This window comes from Leiobunum rupestre, chromosome 6, assembly GCF_980474605.1.
Source record: "Leiobunum rupestre chromosome 6, qqLeiRupe1.1.hap1, whole genome shotgun sequence".
Taxonomy (NCBI): Eukaryota; Metazoa; Arthropoda; class Arachnida; order Opiliones; family Sclerosomatidae; genus Leiobunum; species Leiobunum rupestre.
Window position 1 is genome coordinate 45,403,884 of NC_143389.1, and position 27,635 is coordinate 45,431,518.

General features: G+C 38.3%; 1 protein-coding gene across 1 annotated transcript; it reads left to right on the forward strand.

The window, feature by feature from the left end:
* The first annotated feature begins 1,102 nt into the window (after positions 1-1,102).
* On the forward strand, positions 1,103-27,635 carry LOC149941137 (uncharacterized). The gene is made up of 12 exons (XM_090179424.1): positions 1,103-1,120; positions 1,176-1,282; positions 1,993-2,110; positions 2,891-2,944; positions 9,909-10,038; positions 10,276-10,522; positions 13,142-13,550; positions 21,924-23,652; positions 23,724-23,849; positions 23,998-24,182; positions 24,787-24,885; positions 27,293-27,635. The coding sequence occupies exons 1-12, from the start codon at positions 1,103-1,105 to the stop codon at positions 27,422-27,424; spliced, it is 3,354 nt and encodes a 1,117-aa protein (XP_090035550.1). The 3' UTR covers positions 27,425-27,635.

Sequence of the window (27,635 nt, forward strand, 5' to 3'; positions counted from 1 at the left end):
CATGGTCCGACGACCACGACGCAGCCTTTACCCTCCGCCCATACTTGACCACGACTATCGAGTGAAGTCGCGTACGGAGCGTAGATTAATAGCCACTACAAATGACCAGTGGGCGGCGATATTTAACCTAGCATGAAGGAGCAGCCCGTGCCGCGGGGACGAGCGAACTTTTCGCGTTGGGAGCGGTTGTACGAGTGTAGGAAAGACGCGAAACTGCTCGTACAATAGAAAAGAGAGTTAAAGAATAATCTGGTGTTTGGCAGGACGAGTATAGTTTCCGTGGCTATTTTGTTCCGCGAATTATAAGAGATTAAGGAGCTTTCCGACAGCAGCGCGGCCAGCGCCGAAACCCGAGCTCGCCTGAAAACGGAAACGAGCGCCTTACACGACGCCATAAAGGTGATTTCATTTTCCTCTCACTTTCTTTATTTGATATTACGTTCACATTTGGTCGTCTTATTTCCGCCGGCCTCCGTTCCCAGTCGTTGAGAGCCTATTTATTACCCCAGTTTCGTCCGTTGCAAATTATGAATTTGGTAATTTTGTATAAGTACGTTGTAAAGGGTTATATTAAATTCTATTTCGAGAAGTATTCGTAGATTTATAGCGGAGGTACCTCTGTAAGGTCGCTTGAAGGAAGGTTTATTCCGTCCAAATTAACTTGTTTTAATGCAAGAATGATTTCATCTTAAATTAAAAATTCACACCAAAATAAAGTACTTGGAAATTAAAAAATACACCTGTATTTAATAGTGTCTATAATTTTTATGTATCGAGCGTTTTGTTCTTATTTAATTAGCAATGAAATGGAATTGTAATAATAAGTAAAAAATTGGTAAGTAAATAAAATGCGGAAAATTTTCCGCAAATCGGAAAAATTAAAAATTTAAACATAAATTATTTTTTAAAGGTTTTTAATGTTTTTAACATTTTATCGATATAAAATGTCTAATATCAGTAAACATACTACAAAATAGTGTTACATTGTTAATCAGTTTAAACTAGTCTAGATGTTTAGTTTTACTTATAGATTCTAAAAAATGAAGCCAAAATGTCACTTTTTATTTTTTTCGGAAAAATACAAACAAATTTCCGGAAAAAAATGCCTCGGTCACTTTCCGTAAAATGTTCCGACTTACAACATAAAAAAAAATTATGATTGGTTTTTTTTTCAGTTAGTGGATCTGCATGTGTACTTGGCCCCTGAAGAACGTTGGGTGGAGAGGCGGAAGTTAGCCAAAAACCAAATCATAGACTATTCCATTTCGTCTGGCTTTGTCAGGTACGTGCATAATCGCTTAAATTATTTTCTTTTAGGTCTTTCGAAGTTAATTCATCCCGCGAGAATTAAAAATGGCCGAGCAAATTGTTACATTGTACTTTTTCTCTCTACCAACAAAGTTCCCATTAAAATCTCCTCGCCATAAAATTCCCGAGTTTGATCATTTTGTGTGTTTTAGGGTAATCATTTCGGGCAGACCAGGGACGCTCGCGTTGGCGCCCGAGTCGTCCATCATGTATCTATCGCGATACAACGGCGGATAGGCCGTTTCCTTGGAAACCTCGCGAATTTCTATATCTCTCTCACTTCCATTTCTGAGAGAGGACCTAGCCCTTAAATCCCTTCGAATGTACGGCTTTTACTAAATATAGAAAGTTTCAGTCGTTTTCCGTAATGCTAGATTAACACCGGAAGTAAATACGCGAAAGGTCACGCGAAACAAAAAACTCCAGCCAAATCGACCATAAACAACAGACACGTAACTAAAAGGGATAAGAACCAGATTCCAAAGGAAAATAATTGATTTCGTTGTATTTCGTATAATCAATACGTTACTAAATCTGATTTGTTTTGCAAGGAGAATAATAATTGGAAATCTCATTGCTATAAATTTCAATAGTATAAAAATAAATAACAACCTACGATATTGGAAATTGACCGGACTCTAGAAATAGGTCACTCGTATCAATAAATTAACGCAATCTTTTCAGAGTTTTGCCTCATCAGACGTTATTTGAACTTCGAAATGAGATTGACGAGCAACTGGGATTCGAAGTTTTACCTCGCAGTTACATCTTCTTACGAAGCGTCGGAAGAAATTTCACTCAAGTAAGTTATCGCTAGTACAATTTTATTCTACTCGGGTTTTTTTTTTGGGATCGCAATGTCCCTCCACTAAAAGAAGCGTTCTAAGCTCATTGTTAACGTCCATACGAAATTGTATTCCTCGTTGTATAAAAAGGTCCCGAAATCGATCTAGGGTTAGCGGTTGAAGGCCTATAGGTATATTCCTTTTTTTTTCTCTCTTTTGGAAAATACGTCGACGTCAATCCTAATGACCGTAGAGGCATTGAATTTCCCTCTTCTTTGCCACAGAGATGCTCGGAAAATTTCTCCAAAAACGCGGAAAAGGGAACTGGACTATGAAAGAGATTTATAGCGTAACGAGTCTGAGGCGCTTTTTGGTCACGAATTTTCGTATCGGTTTTCGAGCTGTTTCGGAGAATTTCTATTACGTACGGTTAGAGGGGCCAAATTAAATTTCTAGTTCTATGTCGTTAAATTGCGAATTTAGACGCTATTTATAACTTGAAACTAACGGGATCATTAGCAAATGTCCAATTACACTAGTCGGGTCGTTATGGGAGAAATTACATTTACGACTTTATTTTGGAAACTGTATTGGAAAGGGGCGTTAATGTAAGCGCGAAAGAACAGTAGGAAAAGTTACGTAATTAAATTTATGACATTATACCCGTGCAAGTGTAATTATGCAAATTCTAAATATTAAAAGGTTAATATGTGTAGCATTTTTAATTTCATATTTACGCACTAGGTAAAAAAAATTAATAAATACCAAAAAATCGAAATTCATTTTATATCTTATAGGTAAAACCTAAACAGGAAATGGAGATGAAGGTGAAAAATTTCATGCCCCCCTACGTAAGTGCATTTTCTTTAAATTTCTATATACAGGGTGTTTCAAAAAGTTGTGCATAAAATTTAAGGAGTTGTAGGGGTGAGTTGAGAAGTATGCTTGTTTTTTCTCCATTTTCCTACGATGAGTTAAAAGAGCGCCAGAGAGATTCAAAGTGTGGCCTACTAGCCCCTGGAAATAGGCTGCAACAAGCGCACAACCAAGCAGCAGGGAAATGCGAACATTAAGGTTTGGGTTCGTGTGATAGGTAAAAAAGGAATTTGTAAACAAATCGAGATAGTCAGCGTAAAAAATTAAACTTAAACTTTGAAGCTCTCTGGCGCTCTTTTAACTCATCGTAGGAAAATGGGGAAAACAGGCATACTTCTCAACTTACCCCCTACAAATCCTTAACCTTTTTGCATAACCTTTTGAAACACCCTGTATAGTATATTAGTGCATTTATGTTTTAAAGTAAGTAAAATAAAGGTTAACGGGGCACTATGTTAAATGTCTGGACTTTATTTTTCCGTTCATCGAAGACCCAGCACAGCCGGTTACAATTTATATTACTTCTAGGTCGCATTCGCGAGCTATTGGACTCACCTGTTTATTTTTCCATTGCCCCCTAATAATCGACTCTGAGGAGAAACTACAGGGGGGGGGGAGGGAGGGGGAAGAGGTCGTACAGATATAACTTCTTTTGTATTCTTTTCTCTATCGATTTCCGTTGAAATAAAAAACTAAATACTTTCAATTGACACCGCGTAACAATTGCGGGAAAAGGGTAAAGTCTATTCTCTCCGTTTCCAGGATACGCTATTTATTAACCCCGTATTTCTTGCTTAATATTTTCGATATACCAAAAAGCAGCTGCTTGGCAGATTGAAAACTTCCGCCGAGTTGCCTTCGAAACCCATTTCCCGTTTTTAAAGTTTCACGAAAGATACGCGACTAACCCCGTTTCTTTTATTCCCTCCGAAAAGAAAATATACGTAAGATCGCGACTCTAGCAACTTTTGCTCATTTTACGCGATAATATTAAAAAGAGACAATCGCTATTATTAGTGAGATACCAGTAGGACTTTTAATGTACCCCTAAAAGCATTCGATGGATGTAAATAGTTCCTTTTTATATCGGAAAACAATTTTCTATCCCCAAAGAGGGTTAAGCGCCTGTTACAACCGACCCGCGAATGTACCTATACGCGTTGTACTCCAGACTATCTTTCTCGTACATCGCCGCCGATACAACAATTCTGACCGCAAAGTTTCGAAGTGGAGCGGGCTAGTACGTTACGTATACGCTTGGAATATCAAAATCCACGTTCACACGTACCCTCGGAAACGTTTTACCTCGTTTCGATCTCGCTGCGGTTCTTAGCGCTTGGAAATGTTTTTGTTCACACCAGTGCCGTATTTCCGCCTAGGCCAACCTAGGCCGTGGCCTAGTGGCCCATCCTTGGAAGGGGCCCTCCAGTGACCGTAATTACTATATTCAAAGGCATAAATCTATAATATCAATCGTAATTTATATTGGAGAAATTCCTAGGTAGAAGACTTTGTTTTAAAATTACCAAAATTTCTGCCTTGCAGTTTACGGACGCAGCCTTAAATCGAAATGTTGCATAATTATCGCGTATTTAGTCGACGATTGTTAAGAGCTTTTATTTAGTAATATAGCCGTAGAGCTCAGACTTCTACGCTGAATCAAGGAAATTCAGGCACAGCCTAGTTTCAAGGTTAAGAGTAAATGCAGCGCGTGAAAAGGGGGCCCAGACTCCTAATCTGCCTATGGGCCCAGGATCTCTAAGTCCGGCCCTGGTTCACACGTTTGATTTCCAGTGAGTTTTGAAGAAAATTGGGCATGCGTAGTATAGAAATATAATTAGAAGTTCGTCTGCTCACGCATTTGAGTGAAAACATTCTAATTAAAACTGCATTCACCCAGAAGAATTTTGTTGTATTTTTTAAACAAATAGACAAAAAGTTGCGAAACATTTTCTTCTAAAAAAGGCGTAAAAATTTTATTAGGCGCAAAAAAATACACCATTGTCGATTTTTGTAAAACAAGCCTTAATGGTTAAAAAAAATCGACTCGATGACATCACGAATCGCTGCCAAAATGGTCGACGAAGCAGTTCAGCCGAAGCGATCTGAAACGCTGGGACGCGCAACGGTCACTGTTCACACGACAGGATCCATCCGTTGCGGGAGCACTCGCATCGTTGGAGAGGGTATGTGTGAACGCTGCTAAGGGTCCATTGGCACCGTGCTGAGAATGCGTCTGGAGAAACGGGCGGGGCTAAATAGTAAGCGTTTGAACCGTGGTCTAAAGTGGTACAGCCGGGTTCCAATTGGGGCACTGAGCAGGCAGGTTCTAATGGTAACTCCACTAACCTTCTTTGAGTTGATTTGTAAATTAGCTCAACACATTTTCAGCCTATATAACAAAATAAAGTCTCGGGATACCATTCTTATATCAAAAACTACCAATTTAATGGTACGGCACTGGGTTAAAGGGAAACAGAATCTTTTGAAAAATTCGGGTGGGATTTCAGGTAGATCCTCCCTTTCCATCACCAGACTCAGTTCAAAACATCGTGATTCTGTAGTCCAGCCACCCTCAAACTTCAAACGATTCTGTGGCCCTTTAAATTACGTCGAATATAAGACGTTGCAATGTTGGGCATTTTTTTAAACATCCGCTAGGTCTCACTCGTTTTAGAGCGGCTAATTTTCTGTCGTCTCTTTTGGCTCTTTTTTTTTGAGCGGCGCAAATTGCGCTCTTCTAAAATTGATTTAAATCAATTTTATATAGTATTTTTGAAAAAGAAAAAACCTAGCCAATTGCTATAATTTGGGTTTAAATATAATCTTTCATGTACTTCCACCCCAATGTTCCATTGGATTCTACCTGTAGGTGGAATTTTATTTGTAAAGTACCAAAATAGGTTTTCAAAAAAAAAATCTTCTATATGATTATTAGCTTAAAGTTAATAAATTCATTATACACATATATATAGACTAAGTCTTTAAAAATTAAAACATATTTGTTTTTGGTAAAAATATGGTACTAAATTATATAAAACTTTGAAATCATAAAAATTAAAAAATCAATAAATTAATATTAATTAAATATTATTAAATTAATAAAATAATAGACAATTTGCAAATTAGCCAATTTAATTTTTGAAATGTAAGACTATCTAATTAGAACCTAGAAGAGTTTTGTACGGCTATATAATGTTAAGCGAATCACCACCGACAACTATTTTACAAGATTCCCCTATAAGCCTGATTAAATAACAACGAACACTGTTTTACTACTCACATCACGAAGAATCGTGTGCATTGAGATTCTTTGTATACTGAAATAATACTCGGAGGGCTTCTCGTTGTTCAGTGTCGTTGAAGTTGCGTGATACGAGAAGGTGGTTGCAGCACGCGCCGGGGACATTGTATGCACCTACAACTTTATTACGTTCCCTTAATTCCGGACTTACACCCAATTCCGGTGAATAAGAACAGGCGCGGTGTATCGAACGTAGCTGACAAGTATACAGTAAAACCCACGAGTGTCTGGGAAAAAGCCAATAAGTAGCATTTTGGTAAATTGAAAAGGAGGTGACGAGTAATTTGCCTTATACAGTATAGAATTTGTGTCGCAATTCATTGATTAGGAAATTTGCGAAATACGTATTACGAAAGTTTCGCGTTTCGAATACCGGTATAAGCGACGGGGTATCCACTTAAGAAATCTGGTGTACAAACCGTGAGAAATCGAAATAATTATTTCCGGAAATCTAGAAATCTACAAGAAATATAGGAAATATTGGTAATCGAGGAGAAATATTGCAAATTCGGGATACATATTGGAAATCTAGATAAACACAAATATTTTCGATATTTCTGGAAATCTAGAAATACAAGAGAAATATTATAAATCTAGAGAAATCCAAAGAAATATTAGAAATCTCGAGAAATCCAAAGAAATATTTTAAATCTAGAGAAATAAACGGAAATATATTTTCGATATTTCTTGTAATCGAGAAATCTAAAGAAATATTTCAAATCTCGAGAAAATGAAAGAAATATTGTAAATCTAGAGAAATAAACGGAAATATTTTCGATATTTCAGGAAATCTAGAGAAGTAAACGGATATATTGGAAATCTAGATAAATAAACGGATATATTGAAAATCTAGATAAATAAACAGAAATAATTTCGATATTTCTGGAAATCTAGAAATAAACGGAAATATTTTCGATTTTTCTGGAAATCGAGAAATCGAAAGAAATATTGTAAATCTAGAGAAATAAATATAAATATTTTCAATATTTCTGGAAATCGAAAAATCTAAAGAAATATGGGAAATCTAGAGAAATAAACGGAAATGTATTCGATATTTCTGTAAATCTAGAGAAATAAACGGAAATGTATTCGATATTTCTGTAAATCTAGAGAAATAAACGGAAATGTATTCGATATTTCTGTAAATCTAGAGAAATAAACGGAAATATTTTCGATTTTTCTGGAAATCGAGAAATCGAATGAAATATTGTAAATCTATAGAGAAATAAATATAAATATTTTCAATATTTCTGGAAATCGAAAAATCTAAAGAAATATTGGAAATCTAGAGAAACAAACGGAAACATTTTCGATATTTCTGGAAATCTAGAGAAACAAACGGAAACATTTTCGATATTTCTGGAAATCTAGAGAAATAAACGGAAATATTTTCCATATTTCTGGAAATCTAGAGAAATTAACGGAAATATTTTCCATATTTCTGGAAATCTAGAGAAATAAACGGAAATATTTTTCATATTTCTGGAAATCTAGAGAAATTAACGGAAATATTTTCCATATTTCTGGAAATCTAGAGAAATAAACGAAAATATGTGGAAATATTTCTGAAATATCGTAAATCTTTGTAAATCAGAAATCTGTTGTACAATTGTTTTCAAAGTGGCTACCCCCTCGGGTAAAAGAATAGCGTTCCCACGTCACGCTCTAAATATTAGCCAGCTAACGGTAATAAAAGTGAACAGACGACACGCTGAACTACATATCGAGTAGAGTTAGAAAGTAAAAACCGCAAACACATTCCCGTTAAAGAATCGGTCCTTCTGTAAATAGACAATTGAGGCTCAATCGGACGTTATCAATCAGCCGAAAGCCACTTACGTTCGTCCGTCTTCCCCAAATCCAGTTTACGTAGAAAGGATGTACGGGATATATTCGGGACGGGTCAAAATATTTGAACGCGTAGTGAGAAAGAGGGAAGCGAAATCTTCCTCTCCCTATTGATTTCCCCATGGCAACTTCCCTCGTACACAAAACAGGCGCGGAGAGTTGCATTTATAAGCGCGACGGGCAGCGGCGGCCTGGGAGACAAAAACTCGATCGTCTCCGGGCTACTAAATATATCGCGACGAAAACCCACAAACGCCAAATAGTTGATTCTTCGTAATCGCTTGACCAGCCGGAGCATTTTTATCCCGCCGGACACGAGGCGGACGGACAGTTCCTCCGTGTTCCCGCCGAGGTAAGAACGAAACCGGGGAAATTAGTCGACCCCGCGCGCGATCTTCGGCGGTGCAGGAAGGAAGCGCGAATTAAAGGGGCACGGACGCATTCCGGGGAGTTGGCAGCGCCCCTTAATGGAATGTCGTCACGGTTTTGACGCGCCGGAAGATGATGAAAGCCGTCGCCGCGTGTTCACTAATAAAACGACAGATTTTAGCTAATGGAATGTCACCCGCGGCATTTTATTCAAATTTAACGGATTAAAAGATTCGCTTTGTAGATAGGGTTACGCGGTTGAGAGCGACTAAATTCCCCCGGGATACTCCCAGAGAGAGGTCGAGCTTACGTTGTTATCTTATTAGGTGTATATAGTCCTAACGCGCGCGTTGTCCCGCCGTTTTTTACGTAATTATCATCCGTGTCGGCGGATAAAAGCTTTCTAGCGCGTCCAGATTTTAGCCGAATGACTTTAGATACAGGCGAAATGTTGTTTATACTTTCCCATCTATTATAACGTTGCGAATTAAATATTGAGCTTTAAATTAAGGCATAAATTGGTACTCTCACTACAGCATTAACCCTGGATCTGTGGCTTCGTTTAAAAACACATAAAAATGGTTTTTGTTAGGGTTGTATTCTCGAAAATACATTCGTGAAAGACACTCGTTCTGTTACTGAAATTTCACAAATAAAATAATAAGTATACATCTAAATAAAATCGATAATCTAATATTTATTTTGACAGCTTCTGTCCCGTTCGATTATCAAATAGCGCGGCCATATTATTCCTAAACTAATATCGCAGTTACAAGATGACAATGGTCAAAGGCCAACTTCAATTCTGTCAATTAACAGACATAGATTAACCTTATATTTCCTATTCCACCATAGATAAATTTAGACCTTGTCCTCAGTCCACGTCCAACCGTCAGCCATTTTCAATAAAGAAAATTCAACGAAAACTAAAAATTTAATAACAAACGCTTCATTATTTCACGGTTGAAAATATTTTACTTAAAAAAAAGGAGAGAAAATGAAACCGACTCGAGCTTATTTCCAGAAATGCATTTTCCTTGTACCGCAATTAAAATAGTCGTCATTTTCTAAACACTATCTGTCGGGCTAATTATCATGTTAAGGCCGGAGACTAATTAATTTCCCACAGCAGCGGGAAAAAAGTCCCAAAATGGCACCTTTTTTATACGCTCGAATCTCGCCTGTGTTTTTTTAAAGGGACATCCTCTCTAAAAATAAACCCGCCCGCTGCAACGCGAAAGAACGGTATACAAGCATTAGAAAAGGGCCGAAATACATTATATCATTGAAAGAGGCGGTTGGTCCTTCGCGAAAAAAGAAACGTAATAATGGAGAAACATTCTTCATTAAGCGTGCCTTGGTATCTCGCTTGCCACCCATTTCTGGCTTTTTTCCATAACCCACCCATTATTTTACAGGCTTCCGAACCCGAGATTTACATTAAAGAGGGCGTCTACGACTCCCGTTGGTCCCAAGCCGAGGACAGTGGACTGGACGATAGCTTGACCGATAGTACCAAGTTCAGTCCGAGGTCCACCCGAAACAGAGGTAAGCGTATACATACGAGAGGATGGTCGTCTGGACGAGCCTAGGTCAAGCGTCTGCCTTCGCCTCCCCGCTCCCTCCCCGTTTCAATTCGTCCCACAGCCCACGTCATTTAGTTTATTATTTTCCATTTTGGCATCGGTCATTTTGTTTGGGAGCTTATTTGTTTTCGTCGCCCCTCCTCGTTCCCTCCGTCCTTTTACGTGGATCTTGACCATCCCCGCTAATTTCGAATGTTAGGCACGCCGGACAGCAACGACGAGCTCACGTCACCGGGTCCGGTCCAATCGCCGACGACGTCGGGTCAAGGCAGTTCGTCGACGTCATCGGAGGACATGGCAGCTGACGTGGTCACCGCCTCATCCTCCCAAATAGCGCGGGTCGGAGGGAGCGCCACCGCCAATGTCGCTGACCAACAGACCACACTCTCGACGGTCAACGGACCCGCCACTCGCAACCGAAATCCTCCCAGGACTAAACCTAACGGGTAAATAAATCACTTTTTTTCTCTAATATCAATCCTTCAACTTCAATTTACGAATTTCAACTTAAAGCCGCGTTTTGCGTGATCTATAGAATGAAGATTTTTAAGACCATGTAGGAAGAAATCTTAAAGAATTTAAGAAAAAAAAGTTTTTCGGATTAACTAAGTCATCACAAATTTTATAACCTTAATGCAACAGCCCCCGTAGTTTTTATTTTTATAAGAAAATAAAAATATAACTGTTGTGGAAATAAAGATTATACGAAGATTTTTTTTTTAAACGAGTAAGATGTGAGGGCCGGAATCGTGTTGCGAAGAAATAAATGTTTTATCTTGGTAGCTCTCGGCGGCTTTTTACGAATTTATCAGTTTGAAAAGAGGGCTCTTTTCGTTGGAAAGTCATTTGGTCTTCTTTTTTCTTGACGTCGCTCTCCGCTCTCTTTCATCCGCGAACACTTCCTTTTTTAGGGCTAACGGTAACTCTTTACCATTTGTCACTTTTTCATCAGATTCAGCCCCGAAAACTACACTCGAATTCTCTGGTAAATGGACTCGAGAGCTTTTCCACACTTATTTTTCATTCCTCCGTTTCTCGCTTTCTTAGACAATTTTTTTCTGGCGCGCGATGATAGATTTGGTTTGATCTTTACCGCTCCCATCCATTACTAAAATACAACTTTTTAACTTATACCGATCTCAAACCAGTATGGTCTAAAGATAGGGAAACTAAAGTTACGGAGTTGTAAACAACATCTGCTAAGTAAAGGGCTTATTAACGATCATTTTCGTGATTGACGAAAATTTCGTCCTAATTTTAATTAGGAAATAAAGCTATACTAAATTTGGTTGAAAGAACTTCAAAGAAGCCGGAGGAAATTTAGGCTTAAAATTGCCAGGGCCGTGTTAGTAGATTTCCGGGCTCTAGGCATGGTCTTCAAACCGGGCCCTTATACTTATATTGTTATTTTCTGAGTATAGGTATGAATTATAGAACTAATACTTTAATAGAAATTTTAAAATAATTTCAACTATTTTAATCCGTTATTATATGATACATTGAGTTGGGAATATTAATCTAGAGGTCCAATCAAAACGTCGGATTTCAGTATTTCGCGATACAAGTTTTTAAAAAATAAGAATACTGCCGTCTGCTCCCAAATGACGAGAAACCTTCATCATTCTACCCGTGGCGCCGTCTATCTCTCAATGGTTCGTTCAAATAAGACGCGTTTTCAGGCAAAAAGATTGTTTTTTCAAAAATAATGGATGGCGCCACGGGTCATATGATAAAGTTTTCTCGTCATTTTAGAGGAGACGGCACATTCGTAATTTTCAAAAACTTGTTTCGCGGGGAGCAGATATGATTGTATCTCTAGATTAATATTCCCAACTCAATGATATGATACAATTCCATTTCTGATTTGTGACTGACGGACGGAATATATCTGTTGGGAAATTAGGCGTATTTGCATCTCTTTGGTATATAGTTCATTAAGGAAGTACCCGCGTGCGTATGGGATTTTAAGATAATACGGGACCCATGAGTCTTGTTCATTTGTTTAGATTAAAGCATTTTCGGTATTCTGTTTAAATATACTATGAATATTGAATCGTAGATTTTATGGGCATACACTACTGAAAATAAACTGGGCCCCTCGAAATATACGGGCCCTAGGCAATTTCCTATTTTTCCTAGGCCAAAACACGGCCCTGTAAGAGGACGTGTATCTTTGAAGGCGTTCCGCGGTTTTATAGTGACGAACGAATCTTGGGTAAGAGACGTTAGAAAAATGCCATTTTAGATATTGACGAAGGCGCGCGTAAATATTTTCCCCGTATAAACTTTTCAATATTTTAAAACTCCCAAAACCTCTTTCATTTTCCATAAATTTTCGGCGGAAGTATATTAACGTGTCGCGTGACAGAATTATTTTAGCTTTTCAAACCAATAATTTTGAAAGTGAAGTCTGACTACATGGTCTTTCAATATTGGAATTTTTCGAACGATTCGCGAAGGCTATATTTATCCGCCATAGGACCGGGTTCGCGTAGAAATTAATATCCAGGATATATAGTCGTAGAAGAATGTATTGAAATTCAATTGAAAAATCAACAGTATTGATTAATAGGAACGTATAAACTAGTGTTGTAAGTCGGAAAATTTTCCGGAAAATGACCGAGACCTTTTTCACGGAAAAATTTCCGTATTTTTCCGAAAAAAATTAAGAAAAGTTTTCATTCTATGATTAGCCTAATATATTTTTATCAAATTTAAATAAAGCGGCTATTTCGCCTCATTTTTTCGAATCTGAAAGTAAAACTAAACCTCTAGACTAGTTTAAACTGATTAACAATATAACATAGGCTAAATAATGTTTTTTAGTATGTTTACTGATATTAGACATTTTATATCGATAAAAAGTTAAAAACATTAAAAACCCTTAAAAGGTAATTTATGTTTAAAATTTTTATTTTTCCGATTTGCGGAAAATTTTCCGCAATTCGGAAAATTTTCCGGAAATTTTTCCGCATTTTATTTTTCCGGAAAATTAAATAAGTATAAACTAATTCATATTAAAATCGGTGACTTATTCGCTATTATTTTGGCTCTAACGCGTATAGCGTTCCCGTCCAAAGCAACAAATCGCAGATTCGCAAGTACCCTTTGACCGAAGCCCGACAACGTCGTCGAGCAGCGGCGGCCGCCGCGGGGGGTGCCAATTATTCGGCCGATTCGGACACTGCCAGCGAGAGAGTTCGCGTGAAGGACACTTTGACGAGTCGGAGGAGGACGGGAGGAGGCGTTTCTCGGGGGCAGACGTCCGAAGGAATGACCAAAAATGTCCCTGGCGTCAACAAAAGCAACGGCGGCAGAAAGGCGGAATCGAACCTAAAGTCTTCGAGGATCGCCAAGAAGCAAGCCCTGTCTGAAGCCAACTACGGAAAACTCAAAGAAGAGGACGAAAACGAAGAAAACAGAAAAGACGACAGTCAGGAAAAAGGTGACGAAGGAGAACCGGAACATACAGAGGTATATAAATATATATATACATATACATATACATATATACAGGGTGTTTCAAAAGGTTATGCAAAAATTTGAAGGAGTGGTAGGGTGTGAGCTGAGAAGTATACATGTTTTTTTTTTCATTTTTCTACGATGAGTTAAAAGAGAGGTTAAAAGTGTGGCCTACTAGCTCCTGGAAGTAGGCTGCAACGAGCGCAAAAACAAGTAGCAAGGACTTTAAATACTGCTTAAGAGGGAAGAATACAGTAAAAGCCTCTTTTTCGTTCAAGCTGAACGTTTCCGTTTTAACAATTACATCATTGAATTATATTTTTCTTATTAGGCTGAACCTTCCTCTAGTGCTTAAAATAATTTTGATAATTATAATATTAATAGTTAACGAGATATAAGGTCCTAACTAAAGGGTAGTTTGGGCGCTTGCCCAACTTGTTTAGCTCCGGGGGTCCGAATTAAAACGTAATAACTTAATTACTTTTAAATTTAAAATTGTCAAAATTATTTTAAGCACTGAACAAGAGGCTGTTCTACACTTACATATTAATTTTATAAGTTAAAATACAAAATTAAAAGAGTTCAGCTTGAAATAGCGCGAAACAAGACAATGGCCACTGTAGTCTTCCCCCTTAAGTTTACTTTGTACGCTGGTTACCTCGATTTGTTTACAAAGTCCTTTTTTACCTATCACACGAACCCAAACCTTAATGTTCGCATTTCCCCGCTGCTTGGTTGTGTGCTTGTTGCAGCCTACTTCTAGGGGTTAGTAGGCCAACTTTGAAGCTCTCTGGCCCTCTTTTAACTCGTCGTAGGAAAATGGGGGAAAACAGGCATACTTCTCAACTCGCCCCCTACAACTCCTGGCGCTCTTTTAACTTAAAACTTTTGCAAAACCTTTTGAAACACCCTATATAGAGCTTAGGCTTAATGGTGAGCGTCAACTTTTAAAATATCCGTCCAATACAATGTTGTTTTTTTGGCGTCGACGCGCGCCGTGACGGTGTTTTTGGCCGAGCGAAAAGCAGTCCTTTATCTAGCAAAGACGTAACGTTTCAACTTTGTCAGCGTATCAGATGTTGTTAGTGACTTGAGCTGAAAACCTTGATGGTCAATACGACATTTTTTTTACGTTTTTATCGGGATTTGTCGGGCTTTCTAAGGATTTACGGAGGTTTCACCTTTTCAATCTACTCGCAGTTGTCGAGAAGAGACAGACTACTTACTTTTTACCTCTCCGAGGGGACTTTGTACCCTAGGAGGGGATATACAACCACCGTGTCTGTCTGTCTGTGGGTCAGGCCTGCGTTCGCATTTTCGGGGCAAAGGGTAATCACTGCGTACCCAGTTTCTTAGAATCAGGGAAAAGGTTTTTCCAAAAGCGCCCTCTTTTTGTCATTGGGTGTAGTATAACTTTTTAATCAGCCGGGATTCGAACCCGAGCCCTCTTGCACGACAGGTGAGCGTTCTACCGCGGAACCACGGATACTTGATTGAAGTATAACTTCAGTGACAAAAAGATTTTGGGCTAAGTCTTTTTACGCCTGTAAATGTTCCCAAAGTAAGGGACAAATGATATATTTGACTTTTAAAATCCGACCAATAAGGGGAAAGTATAGTTTTAATAGGAACTCATCTGAATTATTACCAGGACCAGGGCTGAATTTTACTTTCGTAAGCTCTAGGCACGGTGTATATAATATACAATAATCAGCTACGCTAATATCGAAGGCACCACCAAGTCTTTAACTCATGTGGCAGGGTTAAATGAATGGAGGTTAGTTGGATGAAAACCATTTTGGCTAATAATTTGATTCGCTAATATCAAGCAAAATATAATATTAGAAAACCACTTTGGTGAATACGTGAAAAAATTAAACCATTTTGGCGAAAATTGAATTTATTGAAGAATTTCATTTCCATAAAATTAAAATTTCATATAAAAACAAATGTTTAAAAACCTACTGCTGGTCTGCAGCTATATGTGTTTAAAGAAAAATATATTATTTTAATGCGGTGAACTTTGATTTCGCCCGATATTCTTTACCAATTTATAAGTTATATATTTCTTTTGCTGCAGTTTTGCATGTCAAACTCCTAATAGAATAGCGAATCGATTGTGTCACCCTTCGATAATCAGGGCGTTGAAAGAATAGAATGAATAAAATATTGCGCTCTATTATGCCCTATATTATAAGTGTATAATATTGTTACATAAGTGTGACACGTCCTATTTTTCACATACAAAAGTTTTGCTGAGAGCTATTCACAAAACAGACGGACTTCGTCGCCGTTTCGCGTCCGCTTGCGAACGCGTCACACGTAGCCTTTGATAGATGGAGATTTTCTTCTTGTGATGACGTCACTCCGTAACTAGCTATCAGTAAAATATTCCCCAAAGTGACAAACTTATGGAATAATATTATAGACTTATGCCTATACGTATAAATCAAAAAATTATGAATAACGATTCATAAGATAAGGTGGAAAAAATATATCGTCATCTTCGCCAACGTAGATTTTACCTCCAAAAACCATTCGCCAACATAGTTTTCGCCAAACTGACAGGTTACCGTTACGTTTTTATGAAAAGAGGAAACCGAAGAACTCGGGGAAAAACCTTTGTAACGAGAGCTTTCAAACTCTACGCAGAAGGAATTGTTTCGAGTTTTCACCGGTTTTCACCCAGTGCACAAGGTGGGATCGACCCCGACTCCTCTTGTTGCAAGGCGAAAGAGCTTAACACAATACCACCCCACCTTATCACCTAAAACTTACGTAAGCCGTAGGTACTGTATCTAATAGTGCTCGGAATTGTTTATTCGTTATCCACAAAGTTTCCGATTTATTTAAAAAACGTTGGTAAAAAGAATATCCTTTTAACTTATTTAATTATGTTTTTTACGCAACCAAGCATTTATTTGAATAAAAGTGATATTTATTTAAAAAAAAATTTGTTTTATTTAAATAATAGGCTTATTCACTTTCGATTATTTAAACATTTTATAATTTGTATTCAACTATTGGTTATTTAAATAAATATTATTTAAATATCGCCGAGCTTATTTTATTCATGGATAAAAATTAATCGAATGCCGAGCACTAGTATCTAATGGGTCTTATGGTAAATCGAGCCTTGACTATAAAGCCGGTTTTTCGTGGAAGCTTTTAGCGTGTAAAAATTTGGAAATTGTTCAAAATCCACGCTATAGTACTACTAGTTTTTCAGTGTTCATCCACGCTTGTATTTTGTGCTAGTTGCGTGCGCTTGCGAAAGTAGAAAGGGACTCGCTTCTAGCGTCGATCAAATCCTACTAGATATGCTCACGCACTTGTAAGCGAATGTTTCAAGCATGACGTCGGCCCATGTGACTACATTCAGCCAATGGGAAACTGGTTGTAAATTGTAATTTGTCGCGCATCACGAGGTCGGCGAGTTACCGAACAAGGTTTATTTTTTACTATTTTCCAGTATTACCAGTAGCCTAGAATGGAAACCAGTGCGAAATTGACAAAGAAACAAACAAAATAAACTGAACAAGATGTCACGGACATTTAAGTACACACAATCCCCCCATTAATTAATATATTTTAAATATTAAATTAAAATTTGAACAAATTTTCAATCATCTTGTACATTAACTTAAAAAACCCAAGAGGAATTTTATCGAAAAAAGAATTTTTTGAGTTACCTGGTTTTGGAAATAAGGTAGCGACCATAGAAATAGAAATGATACTAGAACCACTGCGCTCTCCGCCAATCTTAAAGGAAACGGGCAAGCTAGAAGGCTGCCATTAGAGTCGAATCACGCTATCCGCGCCATCTGACAAGCGCATTAAACATTGTCGCAGTGAAGGTACTTTTGTGTTTGCGTTTTTCGCGTCTATAAGCATAACCGTGGATAATTAAAAATGGTAAAAAATAGCTTATTTTTGCTCTGTACTAACGGATTTCGGAAAAAAAATAAAATGCTCAGTTCATAAGTATGTAATATTCTAGGAATTTTTTTATACTAATCTCGGAATAATGGGAATATAAGTGTTTTTCATTTTCGGCGAACTTCAAGACCATATGTTTGACGTTATGGGCATCATGGGACAACATCGTAATAGTTTAATTATAAAACTAATTATGTTATATGCCAAAGTTCACCTGAACAAAATTTCCAGAGATCGAAACCTGGAAATGAAAGGGAAAGCGATTAGACATAAGCTATGTAGGCTTATTTTATTTCAAGGCCAGTAAATTTAAAACGTTTATAAAACTGTAATTTACGGTAGTGTAGATTCTTGTGAACGTAATGATTTCCGTAGTTGTTTAAAAACCTTAATAATAAATAAAAATAATAATCAGCTAGGCTAATACCCTTGGCACCACCTTAGGCCTAAGTCATCAAGCGACTTTTAAAGCCATTAATTCAGGTGACCGCGTAGGAGGGTGGTGGCCAGCCCTGCATGCCACGCGTTCAAGCCAACAGCTCCCTACCTTATATAATGTCGTTGCAATAATACCACTCTACAATGTCGAAAACCGGTCGAAGAACATGAACAAACCAGACGATCATATTTAGTTCAATTTCTTTATTAGATGGCGCGGGTATGCGCAATTTCAATCTAATGTCGGCCTTCTAGCTACTACGTCTTCCCCCAATCCGATCGTGGTTCTAGTCTCATTTGGGTAATTATTTTTGAAATCATCAGACTTTGCTGCATGATAGTAACAGATTTTAACCAAACTTTTTTTGTACGTTCATCTACCTCTACAATGAAGATTTACGAAGTTTACCGGAAATATTTCAAAAATTTTAAAAGTTATAATTTTTTGAAATTTGAGTTTTTTGGTTTAATTTTGGTGTATGTTATTGACATTAATTTTAATATTGTGTTCGCTAAAGGTTGGGAAAACATAAAAAAAGGGTATCCTAAGATAAAACTGTGCGCTGAAACAGAATTTGAAATCTATTCTATTGTATCTGCTATAAATTTTGATATACGAGCCAAAACGTGGGGTGACACTTAATATTTTACTCACTAGGCGGCACACCTCCAATATCAAGAAGACTTTTTTCAGTGCATCATCTTATACACAGAAACGTTCTTGTAAAATATCGTTTTGGTCTAAGCATTATTTCTATATAAAAATAATATAAAATGTTTCTAATTTTTGACCAATTATTTATTTAAATTTTTTTGAAGTAATATAAAAAACCACTAATGGTTATACTAAACAATTTCTATGCAATTTATTCCATTTTTAAGAACCGTGCTTTGGTCTTTTTCAAACATTCGTTCGCAAAGTAGTAATGTCTTCACCTTGGTGATGTGGGACTTTTAACTACACAAAAGAATTTCAAATTCCGAAATCCAGTGTTCATCTTTTCTATTTGGCCAGTTGTAAGAGCTCAATATTCCGTGCGGGTGAGTAAACTAATAAGTGATTCTCTGCATTCTTCATTTTTTTCTCTAACAACTCAGAAATATAACTTACGGCCCAAAATTGTGGCAACGTATTGGCCAGGCAAGAAGTCGGACCGTGGATGCAACGTTTCATCGCATATTTTAACTTTCATAAATGATTCTTCAACCGAGAGTCTGTTTAATATTATCACGATGTAAATCTATGTAGATTTACATCGTGATAATATTAAAAAAGAGACTTGAAAAGACTAAAACCGTTCAAGGAACACGCAGTCACCAATCTTTTATCACAATTAGGCAAACGGAATTGAAAATTGCCAGACTCTCGGTTGAAGAATCATTTATGAAAGTTAAAATATGCGATGAAACGTTGCATCCACGGTCCGACTTCTTGCCTGGCCAATACGTTGCCACAATTTTGGGCCGTAAGTTATATTTCTGAGTTGTTAGAGAAACAAATGCAGAATGCAGAGAATCACTTATTAGTTTACTCACCCGCACGGAATATTGAGCTCTTACAACTGGCCAAATAGAAAAGATGAACACTGGATTTCGGAATTTGAAATTCTTTTGCGTAGTTAAAAGTCCCACATCACCAAGGTGAAGACATTACTACTTTGCGAACGAATGTTTGAATAAGACCAAAGCACGGTTCTTAAAAATGGAATAAATTGCATAGAAATTGTTTAGTATAACCATTAGTGGTTTTTTATATTACTTCAAAAAAATTTAAATAAATAATTGGTCAAAAATTAGAAAAATTTTATATTATTTTTATATAGAAATAATGCTTAGACCAAAACGATATTTTACAAGAACGTTTCTGTGTATAAGATGATGCACTGAAAAAAGTCTTCTTGATATTGGAGGTGTGCCGCCTAGTGAGTAAAATATTAAGTGTCACCCCACGTTTTGGCTCGTATATCAAAATTTATAGCAGATACAATAAAATAGATTGCAAATTCTGTTTCAGCGTATAGTTTTATCTTAGGATACCCATTTTTTATGTTTTCTCAACCTTTAGCGAACGCGATATTAAAATTAATGTCAATAACATACACCAAATTTAAACCAAAAAACTCAAATTTCAAAAAATCATAACTTTTTAAATTTTTTGAAATATTTCCGGTAAACTTCGGAAATCTTCATTGTAGAGGTAGATGAACGCGCAAAAAAGTTTGGTTAAAATCTGTTACTATCAAGCAGCAAAGTCTGATGATTTCAGAAATAATTACCCATTTCTATTTCTATGGTAGCGACACGCGAACGAAATTTTTTTTTTGTAATTTGTTCGAAATTCAAATATCACAAAAGTGCGAACGTGGGTCACTTAAAATTAAAATTTGTTAATGCAACCGAAAAAGTAGTTCACAAATAATCAGTAATAACTAAAAATATAATTTACAACAAAGTCGATCTTAATTTAAAGAGTTATGTACATTTTTAATCGAAAAACACCAGAAATGAAATCGCCAACCACTACTAAAATGGCCAAATGCCCCACTTCCGGGGCACCGATCTCAAAAAATTTCATAATGCCGGCGATGACTTGATATTTGCAATTGAACGACGTACTATGTGTCTTTGTACCTCAAACGTACCGCGAGAAATAGCGCGAACACCGGCGGCGGACACCATACCGGAAACCATAAGTTATAATATTACCATAAGTTTGTCAATTTGGGGAATATTTTACTGACAAGGTGATTATCACGGATTTTGTTGAAACTCGGGGGTTAAGTAGACCTTATGGTAGTATGAAAATTGCCAAAGGGAAAAGTTGCAACGGGCTTTAGTTTTCCTATGGCAACCGAAAATGTTTTTGACCTCTCCATTTAAAAAAAGCATAATATTTTCTCGGTTACCCAAATTTTGTTAAAATGTAGCCAAAATTTATCAATTTTACCCAAAATAGGTCAAATTCATTTTTTTCGGTAAGTTTTGAAAATTTAATTTTTTTCAAAATTTTTAAGTAAATTCCATGCTTTTTTAAATGGAGATTTTTCGTTTTGAGAGATCAAAAACATTTTGATTGCCATGGGAAAACTAAAGTCCATTGCAACTTTTCCCTTTGGTAATTTTCATACTACTATAAGGTCTACCTAACCCCCGAGTTTCAACAAAATCCGTGATAATCACCTCGGGTAGTCTCCTTGTGAGAGCTAGTAACGAAGTGACGTCATCACAATGAGAAAATCTCCTCCTAGCGAGGCGTTGTCAAAGGCTACGTGTGACGCGGTAGTAAGCGGACGCAAAACGGTGACGAAGCCCGTAATGCAGTCGGTCTTATGAATAGCTCTCAGTATAATTTTTGAATGTGAAGACTAGGAAGTGTCACACTTATGTAACAAGATTATTTACTTACGTTATTATTAATAATAATTAATTTGATTTTCCGATTCAATAATACGTCATTAATATTTTTACTTTGATCTCAAACCAAAATTATCAGAAGGAGATTCCTGGCCGTCGTTTGCGCGAATGTGTGAGCTTCATAACTCCATTGATAATTTTTTCACACGCATAAAGGTTTATAAACCCTAAAAATTCAATTTACATCCAGTGTCGTTGGCCTAATATAAAAACGGCGACGAAGTCCGTAATGCAGTCTGTCTTGTGATTAGCTCTCCGTAAAATGTTTGCATGTGAAGAATAGGAATTGTCACACTTATGTAACAATATTATACACTTATGGTGAAACTAATACACAAATCCTTTAGAGTTAAAAAAATCCCCTCTCACATAGTTGTTTGTTAAGTTAATATAGTGACGTCAAAAAATCCGTCTGCCACATCGAGACGAAAATCTGCCGCGAACAACATTCCAAGTAGAGATATGGATTCCTGGTTTAAGTAGATATCTATTCGCGAAGCTTTCGAAAGACAATATTTGTTTCTCACTTTGAGTTGAATAAAACATAAGCGGCTATAGTAAACATTTATTTCGAATTCCTTTTCTTTGCCTCAGGAATCGGCCACGACAGCCATCCTGGAAAACAATCCCAACGCGGAGAATGAAACGGCAGCGGTTGAAAATAATGAAGAGAACGACAAGAAAGTGACGGAGGAGGAGGACGGGGAATTGGTCGTCGAGAGTACCACCATCAAACTCTTAGACGCGGACGGAAAGGAAATTGAAAATGTTCCCGTCGATTCGGTACAGGCTGCGCCGGGAGCCGAAGAAACGGAGACAGAAGGCGCCAATGACGGAGAAACGGTGTTGATTCGCGAGTTATCCATCAAAGAGACGGCCGAGAACGAAGCGACATCTTCCGAATCCGTGCAAGTCGAACCGGGAGGAGGGCTGGAAGGAGAAAGCGGGTGCGGCCCGGAAATGAAAAAAGAAGTGACCGGAAATGAAGCGGGAGCGGGCGACGTGCGTCCCTCTTCCCGGTTGAGCGAAACGGGGAGCGCGGGGGCGGAGGTCGGCGGCGAAAAAGAAAGGACCTCTTCTCGACAGGAGGATGAAAAGGAAAGTGAAAACTCCGGGGAGCCAGAAAACGACGCCGCCGTCCCCCAAGATGACCAAATAAACGACGATTCCGGAGAATCCAAAGAGCTTCCGGTCCTAGAGCGGGACACGGAGGAAAAGTTACTAGATACGTCTCAACCGACGGAACAAAGCGGGGCCGGGGAGGGAACCGCGGACCAGATTGACGAAGAGTCCGCGACGAGTAAGCTGGCCATTGACGTGTCCGTTGTGGAAATTGACAATTCGAATCAAGATGGGGACGCCGGTACCGCCCCGGACAGCGCCGAATGTCTGGAAGAAACGAAGGTTTCCGAAGAGGAGCCGAGTAAAAGCCGACCCGCGACGAGTCAGTCGACTAAAGAAAGCCAAGAAACGGAAGTTACTGTTAAATCGGAAACAGGAAGTGAGGACTTTCAATCGGAAACCGCCACGGAGAGCCCAAAGTCAGCTTCTAGCGACCACGGTCATCAGCCCGAAAAGGAAAATGTGGATGCGGAAGGTTGCGCAGATTCAAAAGACGACGGAGATTCTACGCCGACTGAGACTGAAACGAATTCGCGAGAAAATGAAACGGAAGACGGTGTCTCTGCCGGTAATGAAGTCGAAAATGAAGAAAATAAGGAAGGAGACGCCATATCGGCTGATGACGCCAAAACCGCGGAAAACGTCGAGGAAAATCCGGCCGATTTATCGCTAGTTGACGCGAACGCTGAGTTGAACGCGGTAGAAACAGGGACTGTCGAGGTGGTAGACGCGAGCCCCGACGAACTGACGCCCAACGAGGTCAACGCCGAAACGGTGTCAGACGGTGCAACGAATGAAATCATATCGGATGACCCCGGCAATGAAGGAACGCTAAACGAGGAAGATGTCCCGGCAGCGGAGGAACCGGAACCAAACGATCCAACTGGCGACGCTTCCACCGTCAAACCCAAAAAGGTAAAAAATAGTCAAAAAATGAAGGCTTCCGTCGCGGTGAAAACGAAAGGAGCGACCACGAGAAGAACTACCACGAGAACGCAGAAACTGCAACCGTCAAAGAGAAAGTCCAGTTCGGACAGACTGCAAGTGCAAGAAAATATAGGCAGCAGTTTGCGGCGTTCTCACTCCGACAGTAACGGCATATCCAGGCTGGGTCTAAGGGCCGAGGGCAAAGGTCTCGGAGCTTACGGGAACCGCTTCTACTCGTCGTACAATATCATGAAGGATCTGGAGGACATGGACAGTACGTAAACCATTTCGTGTTACGAACTCGTAAATAGCGATACTTTACAATGTTGTCATTATTTGCTATAGTCGAAAATATGAAGAAATACCTGAACGAGATTCGTCTCGAGCGAAAAGAGCTGGAGACGCAACGGGAGGGGCTCGTCAGGCGGATACGATTGCTGCACAGTAAAGCCAACAAAAACAAAGAACAAGGTAATGGACATTTATTTTTCTACTTTGTAGTTTATAGCGGAAAGTTTATCGTATATTTATCGATTAGTTCATCGTACGAATATCGATAAACGAGAAATGAATATAAAAAAGCCTCAATTTATATATTCACGTTTTTTTATGACGTCAGCTCGAGAAGCTTGGAGACGTCGCTACTTGGAGGCGAAAAAGCAAACCCCGAGACTCGAGGAAGAGTGTTCTCGGCTAAGACTGGACTTGGAGAAGTACTTGCGAGAATTAATCTCTAAAGTACAAGGAGGATCCTTGGACATACCCAGCTTCGGAGTCACCAAAGGCGAACTACCTTCCAATAAGGTATATGCCAATAGAGGCTTCATTCCTCGAGTAAAAACAAACCTTTACCTAATAGGACGCAAAAACCCGACGTCTCAACTTAGCGGGTTTTTATCGGAGTGATTCACCGCGGCCTCAACAGCTTTAGCTATACGTTCGACGCGTCTCCTTCGCGTCTCATTTCAGCCTTTCAAGGGTCTTTGTTTCGAACGGAGATGAGAAGTTTTGGTAACGCGATAAACGGCTGTCGTAAGATTTACGAGCCAAAAGCTACAAAAACTATATCTCCGCAAAGGCTCGTTAGTGGAAAGGAGGCCTTAACTTTGTTTCAAATCTAATAAAGCGTGTTCCGAGGCTATTTACGCTCTTCGAAAATTTATAGATTCCAGTTTCGTGCGAAATAGTCAACGTTCTTTTTATGGGCGTCCCCGGTTAGGCTGGTGTCCCAGATATATTTTCGACGCAGCGTGACTATCGGCAAACCCGATCGCGAATGGCGTGCTCGTTCGAAAAAGAATTGATCGCGGGGAGAGTCTCGTAATTTATAAAAATCCGCAACGCGATTTGGACATTATCTCCCTTAGTTTGGCTACAACGTTTCTATAAATTCTTTTTCTCTTCGCAGTTCAGTTACAAAATCATGATTCTCCGGATGCTCCAGGAAATTGAAGATCTGAGACGGAGAGCCGAAGGGGCCAAAATAAGGCACGCCGCCGAATATAGGGTAAGATCACCCGAACGGAACAATCAAAACAATATTTTTTGGTGTAAGACCCGTTTACCACGGATAGACATTAGAGCTATAGCCTTTCATCAGAAACGTAATGATTTGTAGCACGACTGCTTCCGAGAGTGCTTGGTTATTTTCGTCACGAAAACGTATTTTTGAGAGTATATTCCGTATAGCGAGATATATTTATAGCTATTAAACAAACATCGTCTGATACCAAATTTGCCAGGTACTCCGGTCACGCGAATACGCTCTCCCTAATTAACATAAATGGATGTTTTATAAACGTTGCTAATAGTCAGGTCTAGAATGAAAACAAGCCGAACCAAATTGGAAAACATTTTAAATTAAATTTCAAATTGAGCTTGGTGTTCGGATAGGAAATTTTCCGTTCATTTCTTTTATATTCATATCCGAAAATTATCCGAATAAAAACTTATTTGTTGCATATTAAGTCGTATAATAGTCGTGAATAATACCCGTAAATAAACAGTTAGTCGAATTTTTTATGATTCATTGAAATTTTGGCGGTTAATTTATCCGTTTCCCTGAGCTCTAATTTAAAACAATAATTTACCAGAAAAAAATTTATAAAAAAAATTTTAGCGTATCGACGCGATGGGGCGTTAGAGCTGTCAATTAAATGGATCCGCTCGACTCCGGTGCCACTCATTAGCCTGTAACGCTCAGAGCTAGTTTTGTTTACTCGCTTTACATCTGCCCTGTTCACATTTAGGCCCCATCAAAACCATATTAGTCAGTGCCGTATAGTGTAATATTTTAAAGAAGAAAGTATGGGTTTGTTGATAAAATCTCTTTATTTTGATAACTTCTCTATTTCGAGCTAAATACGGAAATGAATAGTCTGTTGGAACAAGTCAATAGGCTATTAAGAGACAATGGGAAACTACGAAGTTTATTTAAATGGTGTGACAGAAAAAGTAGTAAACACAAACTGTCAACGTGTTTTTAACGGAAGGGCAATTTTTATAATAGAATTTAACAGGGTTACAAAAATTACATAAAGGAAATATAAACCTAGCCGTAAAAGTCAAAGCCTCCGTTATTACTCGCAGCAGGGTGATAATTTTGAAAGTTCTAGACTGTAGCGCCACGAGCGAGTATTGGCGAAAGCTTGATCTTGCCTGCTAGGGTTATACTTTCTTTAACTGATTGGTATTATTCGTATTTGTAATTTGGCATCCAGGTGAGAGATTATTGATGATATTCGAATGAGCTCTAGAAATCACCTAGAGTTGTTTCGCTAAAATCTACATTCAAATAGTTTATTCAGGGCACGGCCGCTTCGATCTGGCTAAGATCATTGATGCCTTTATCTCGCATGCCTAATAAAAGAGTTCAAATATTAAATGAACTATTAGAGATTTATTGTTGGATTAATAATGGTAACATTTGTCGATAAAGGATAGGGTTGAAACGTGGCTAAGATGAGACCTGGTGAAATTTTAAATCACGCAATTCCTTTCGTTTACTTTAACCGCGCAGACGTTGGACAGTACTGCCCTACTTTTCTGAAACGCATTATCGACCATTTTGGACTTTTTGAGTTTGAATGCTCCTCGTACTAATTTTAAGGCTCTGATTCTAAATTTGAAATCCGTATTTTTCTATCTGGTCTAGTTTCCGAGATGTTAAAATGCAAAAACGCATTGAAATTTAAAAGTTTCGAAAATACTCCGCAGAAACGCATTAACGACCGTCGGAAATTTTCAGAAACGCATTATGTCGTTATTAACCAATAAGAGTCTTCATTTCGGATAATTTCGTCTGCTCTAATTTCTTCAGTGGCATTCCCAAGGTAACAGTCACAATGGCCGTTACTCAGTATTATTAAACCACATAATGCGTTTCTGCCAAGAGTTTTAGCATTATGCCAAATTATTCTGTAATTTACCTAATTTTGGCGATAGTCGTTGTCATATTTAAATTGCGGACCAAAAGAAACCCCTTACAACTAGTTTTAAGTTACCTAAATACTTCCATAAAAACTTGTCGAGGTTAACGGTAATAGTTAGTGTAGGGAGCTGTTGGCTCGATCTCGTGGCATGCAGGGCTTGCCACCACCCTCCTACGCATTGTAACCCGGCCACCTGAATTAATGGCTTCAAAAGTCGCTTGATGACTTAGGCCTAAGGTGGTGCCTTGGGTATTAGCCTAGCTGATAATATAGCTGTAATATTGTTATTTTTCATAAGAATTACAAAAATCGATTTATCTCGAAATGCCATTTTTGGAGATAATGCGTTTCTGAAACGTAGGGCAGGCATTCAAACTAGTTTATTTCCAACGTAGTTTGGCGGGATAGAATTTATATTCAAACAAGAGCGTAAAAAAATTAAGTATAAAAATTGATTTTGTCGCCTTCGTTTTGATTTTCCAGTTGCGAGAACAAGCCGAAAGCGACGTCAAGGCTTTGCGGGAAGAGCTGGTAAAAAAGAAGATACAAGTGACGCTGACGAGGAACCAGGCGGATTCCGTTATCAGAGACTCTTACTATACAAACAGCTTCTAAGCAACGCCGGAAGAAGAACGACACGACGCAAGAGGGGAAAAAAGGTTCTTTGCCTCTCCGTCTTTGTTGAATTTTCTACCTCTTTTGCTCGCTACCCAAACAAACCTTTTCCAGAGAGAAAGATAAAAGAAACCAGAAACTTTACCCTCCAAAGAGTGTTCGCACCAAAACCAAATACGCAAATTCGAAGAAAATGTTTGATTCTGGGAAA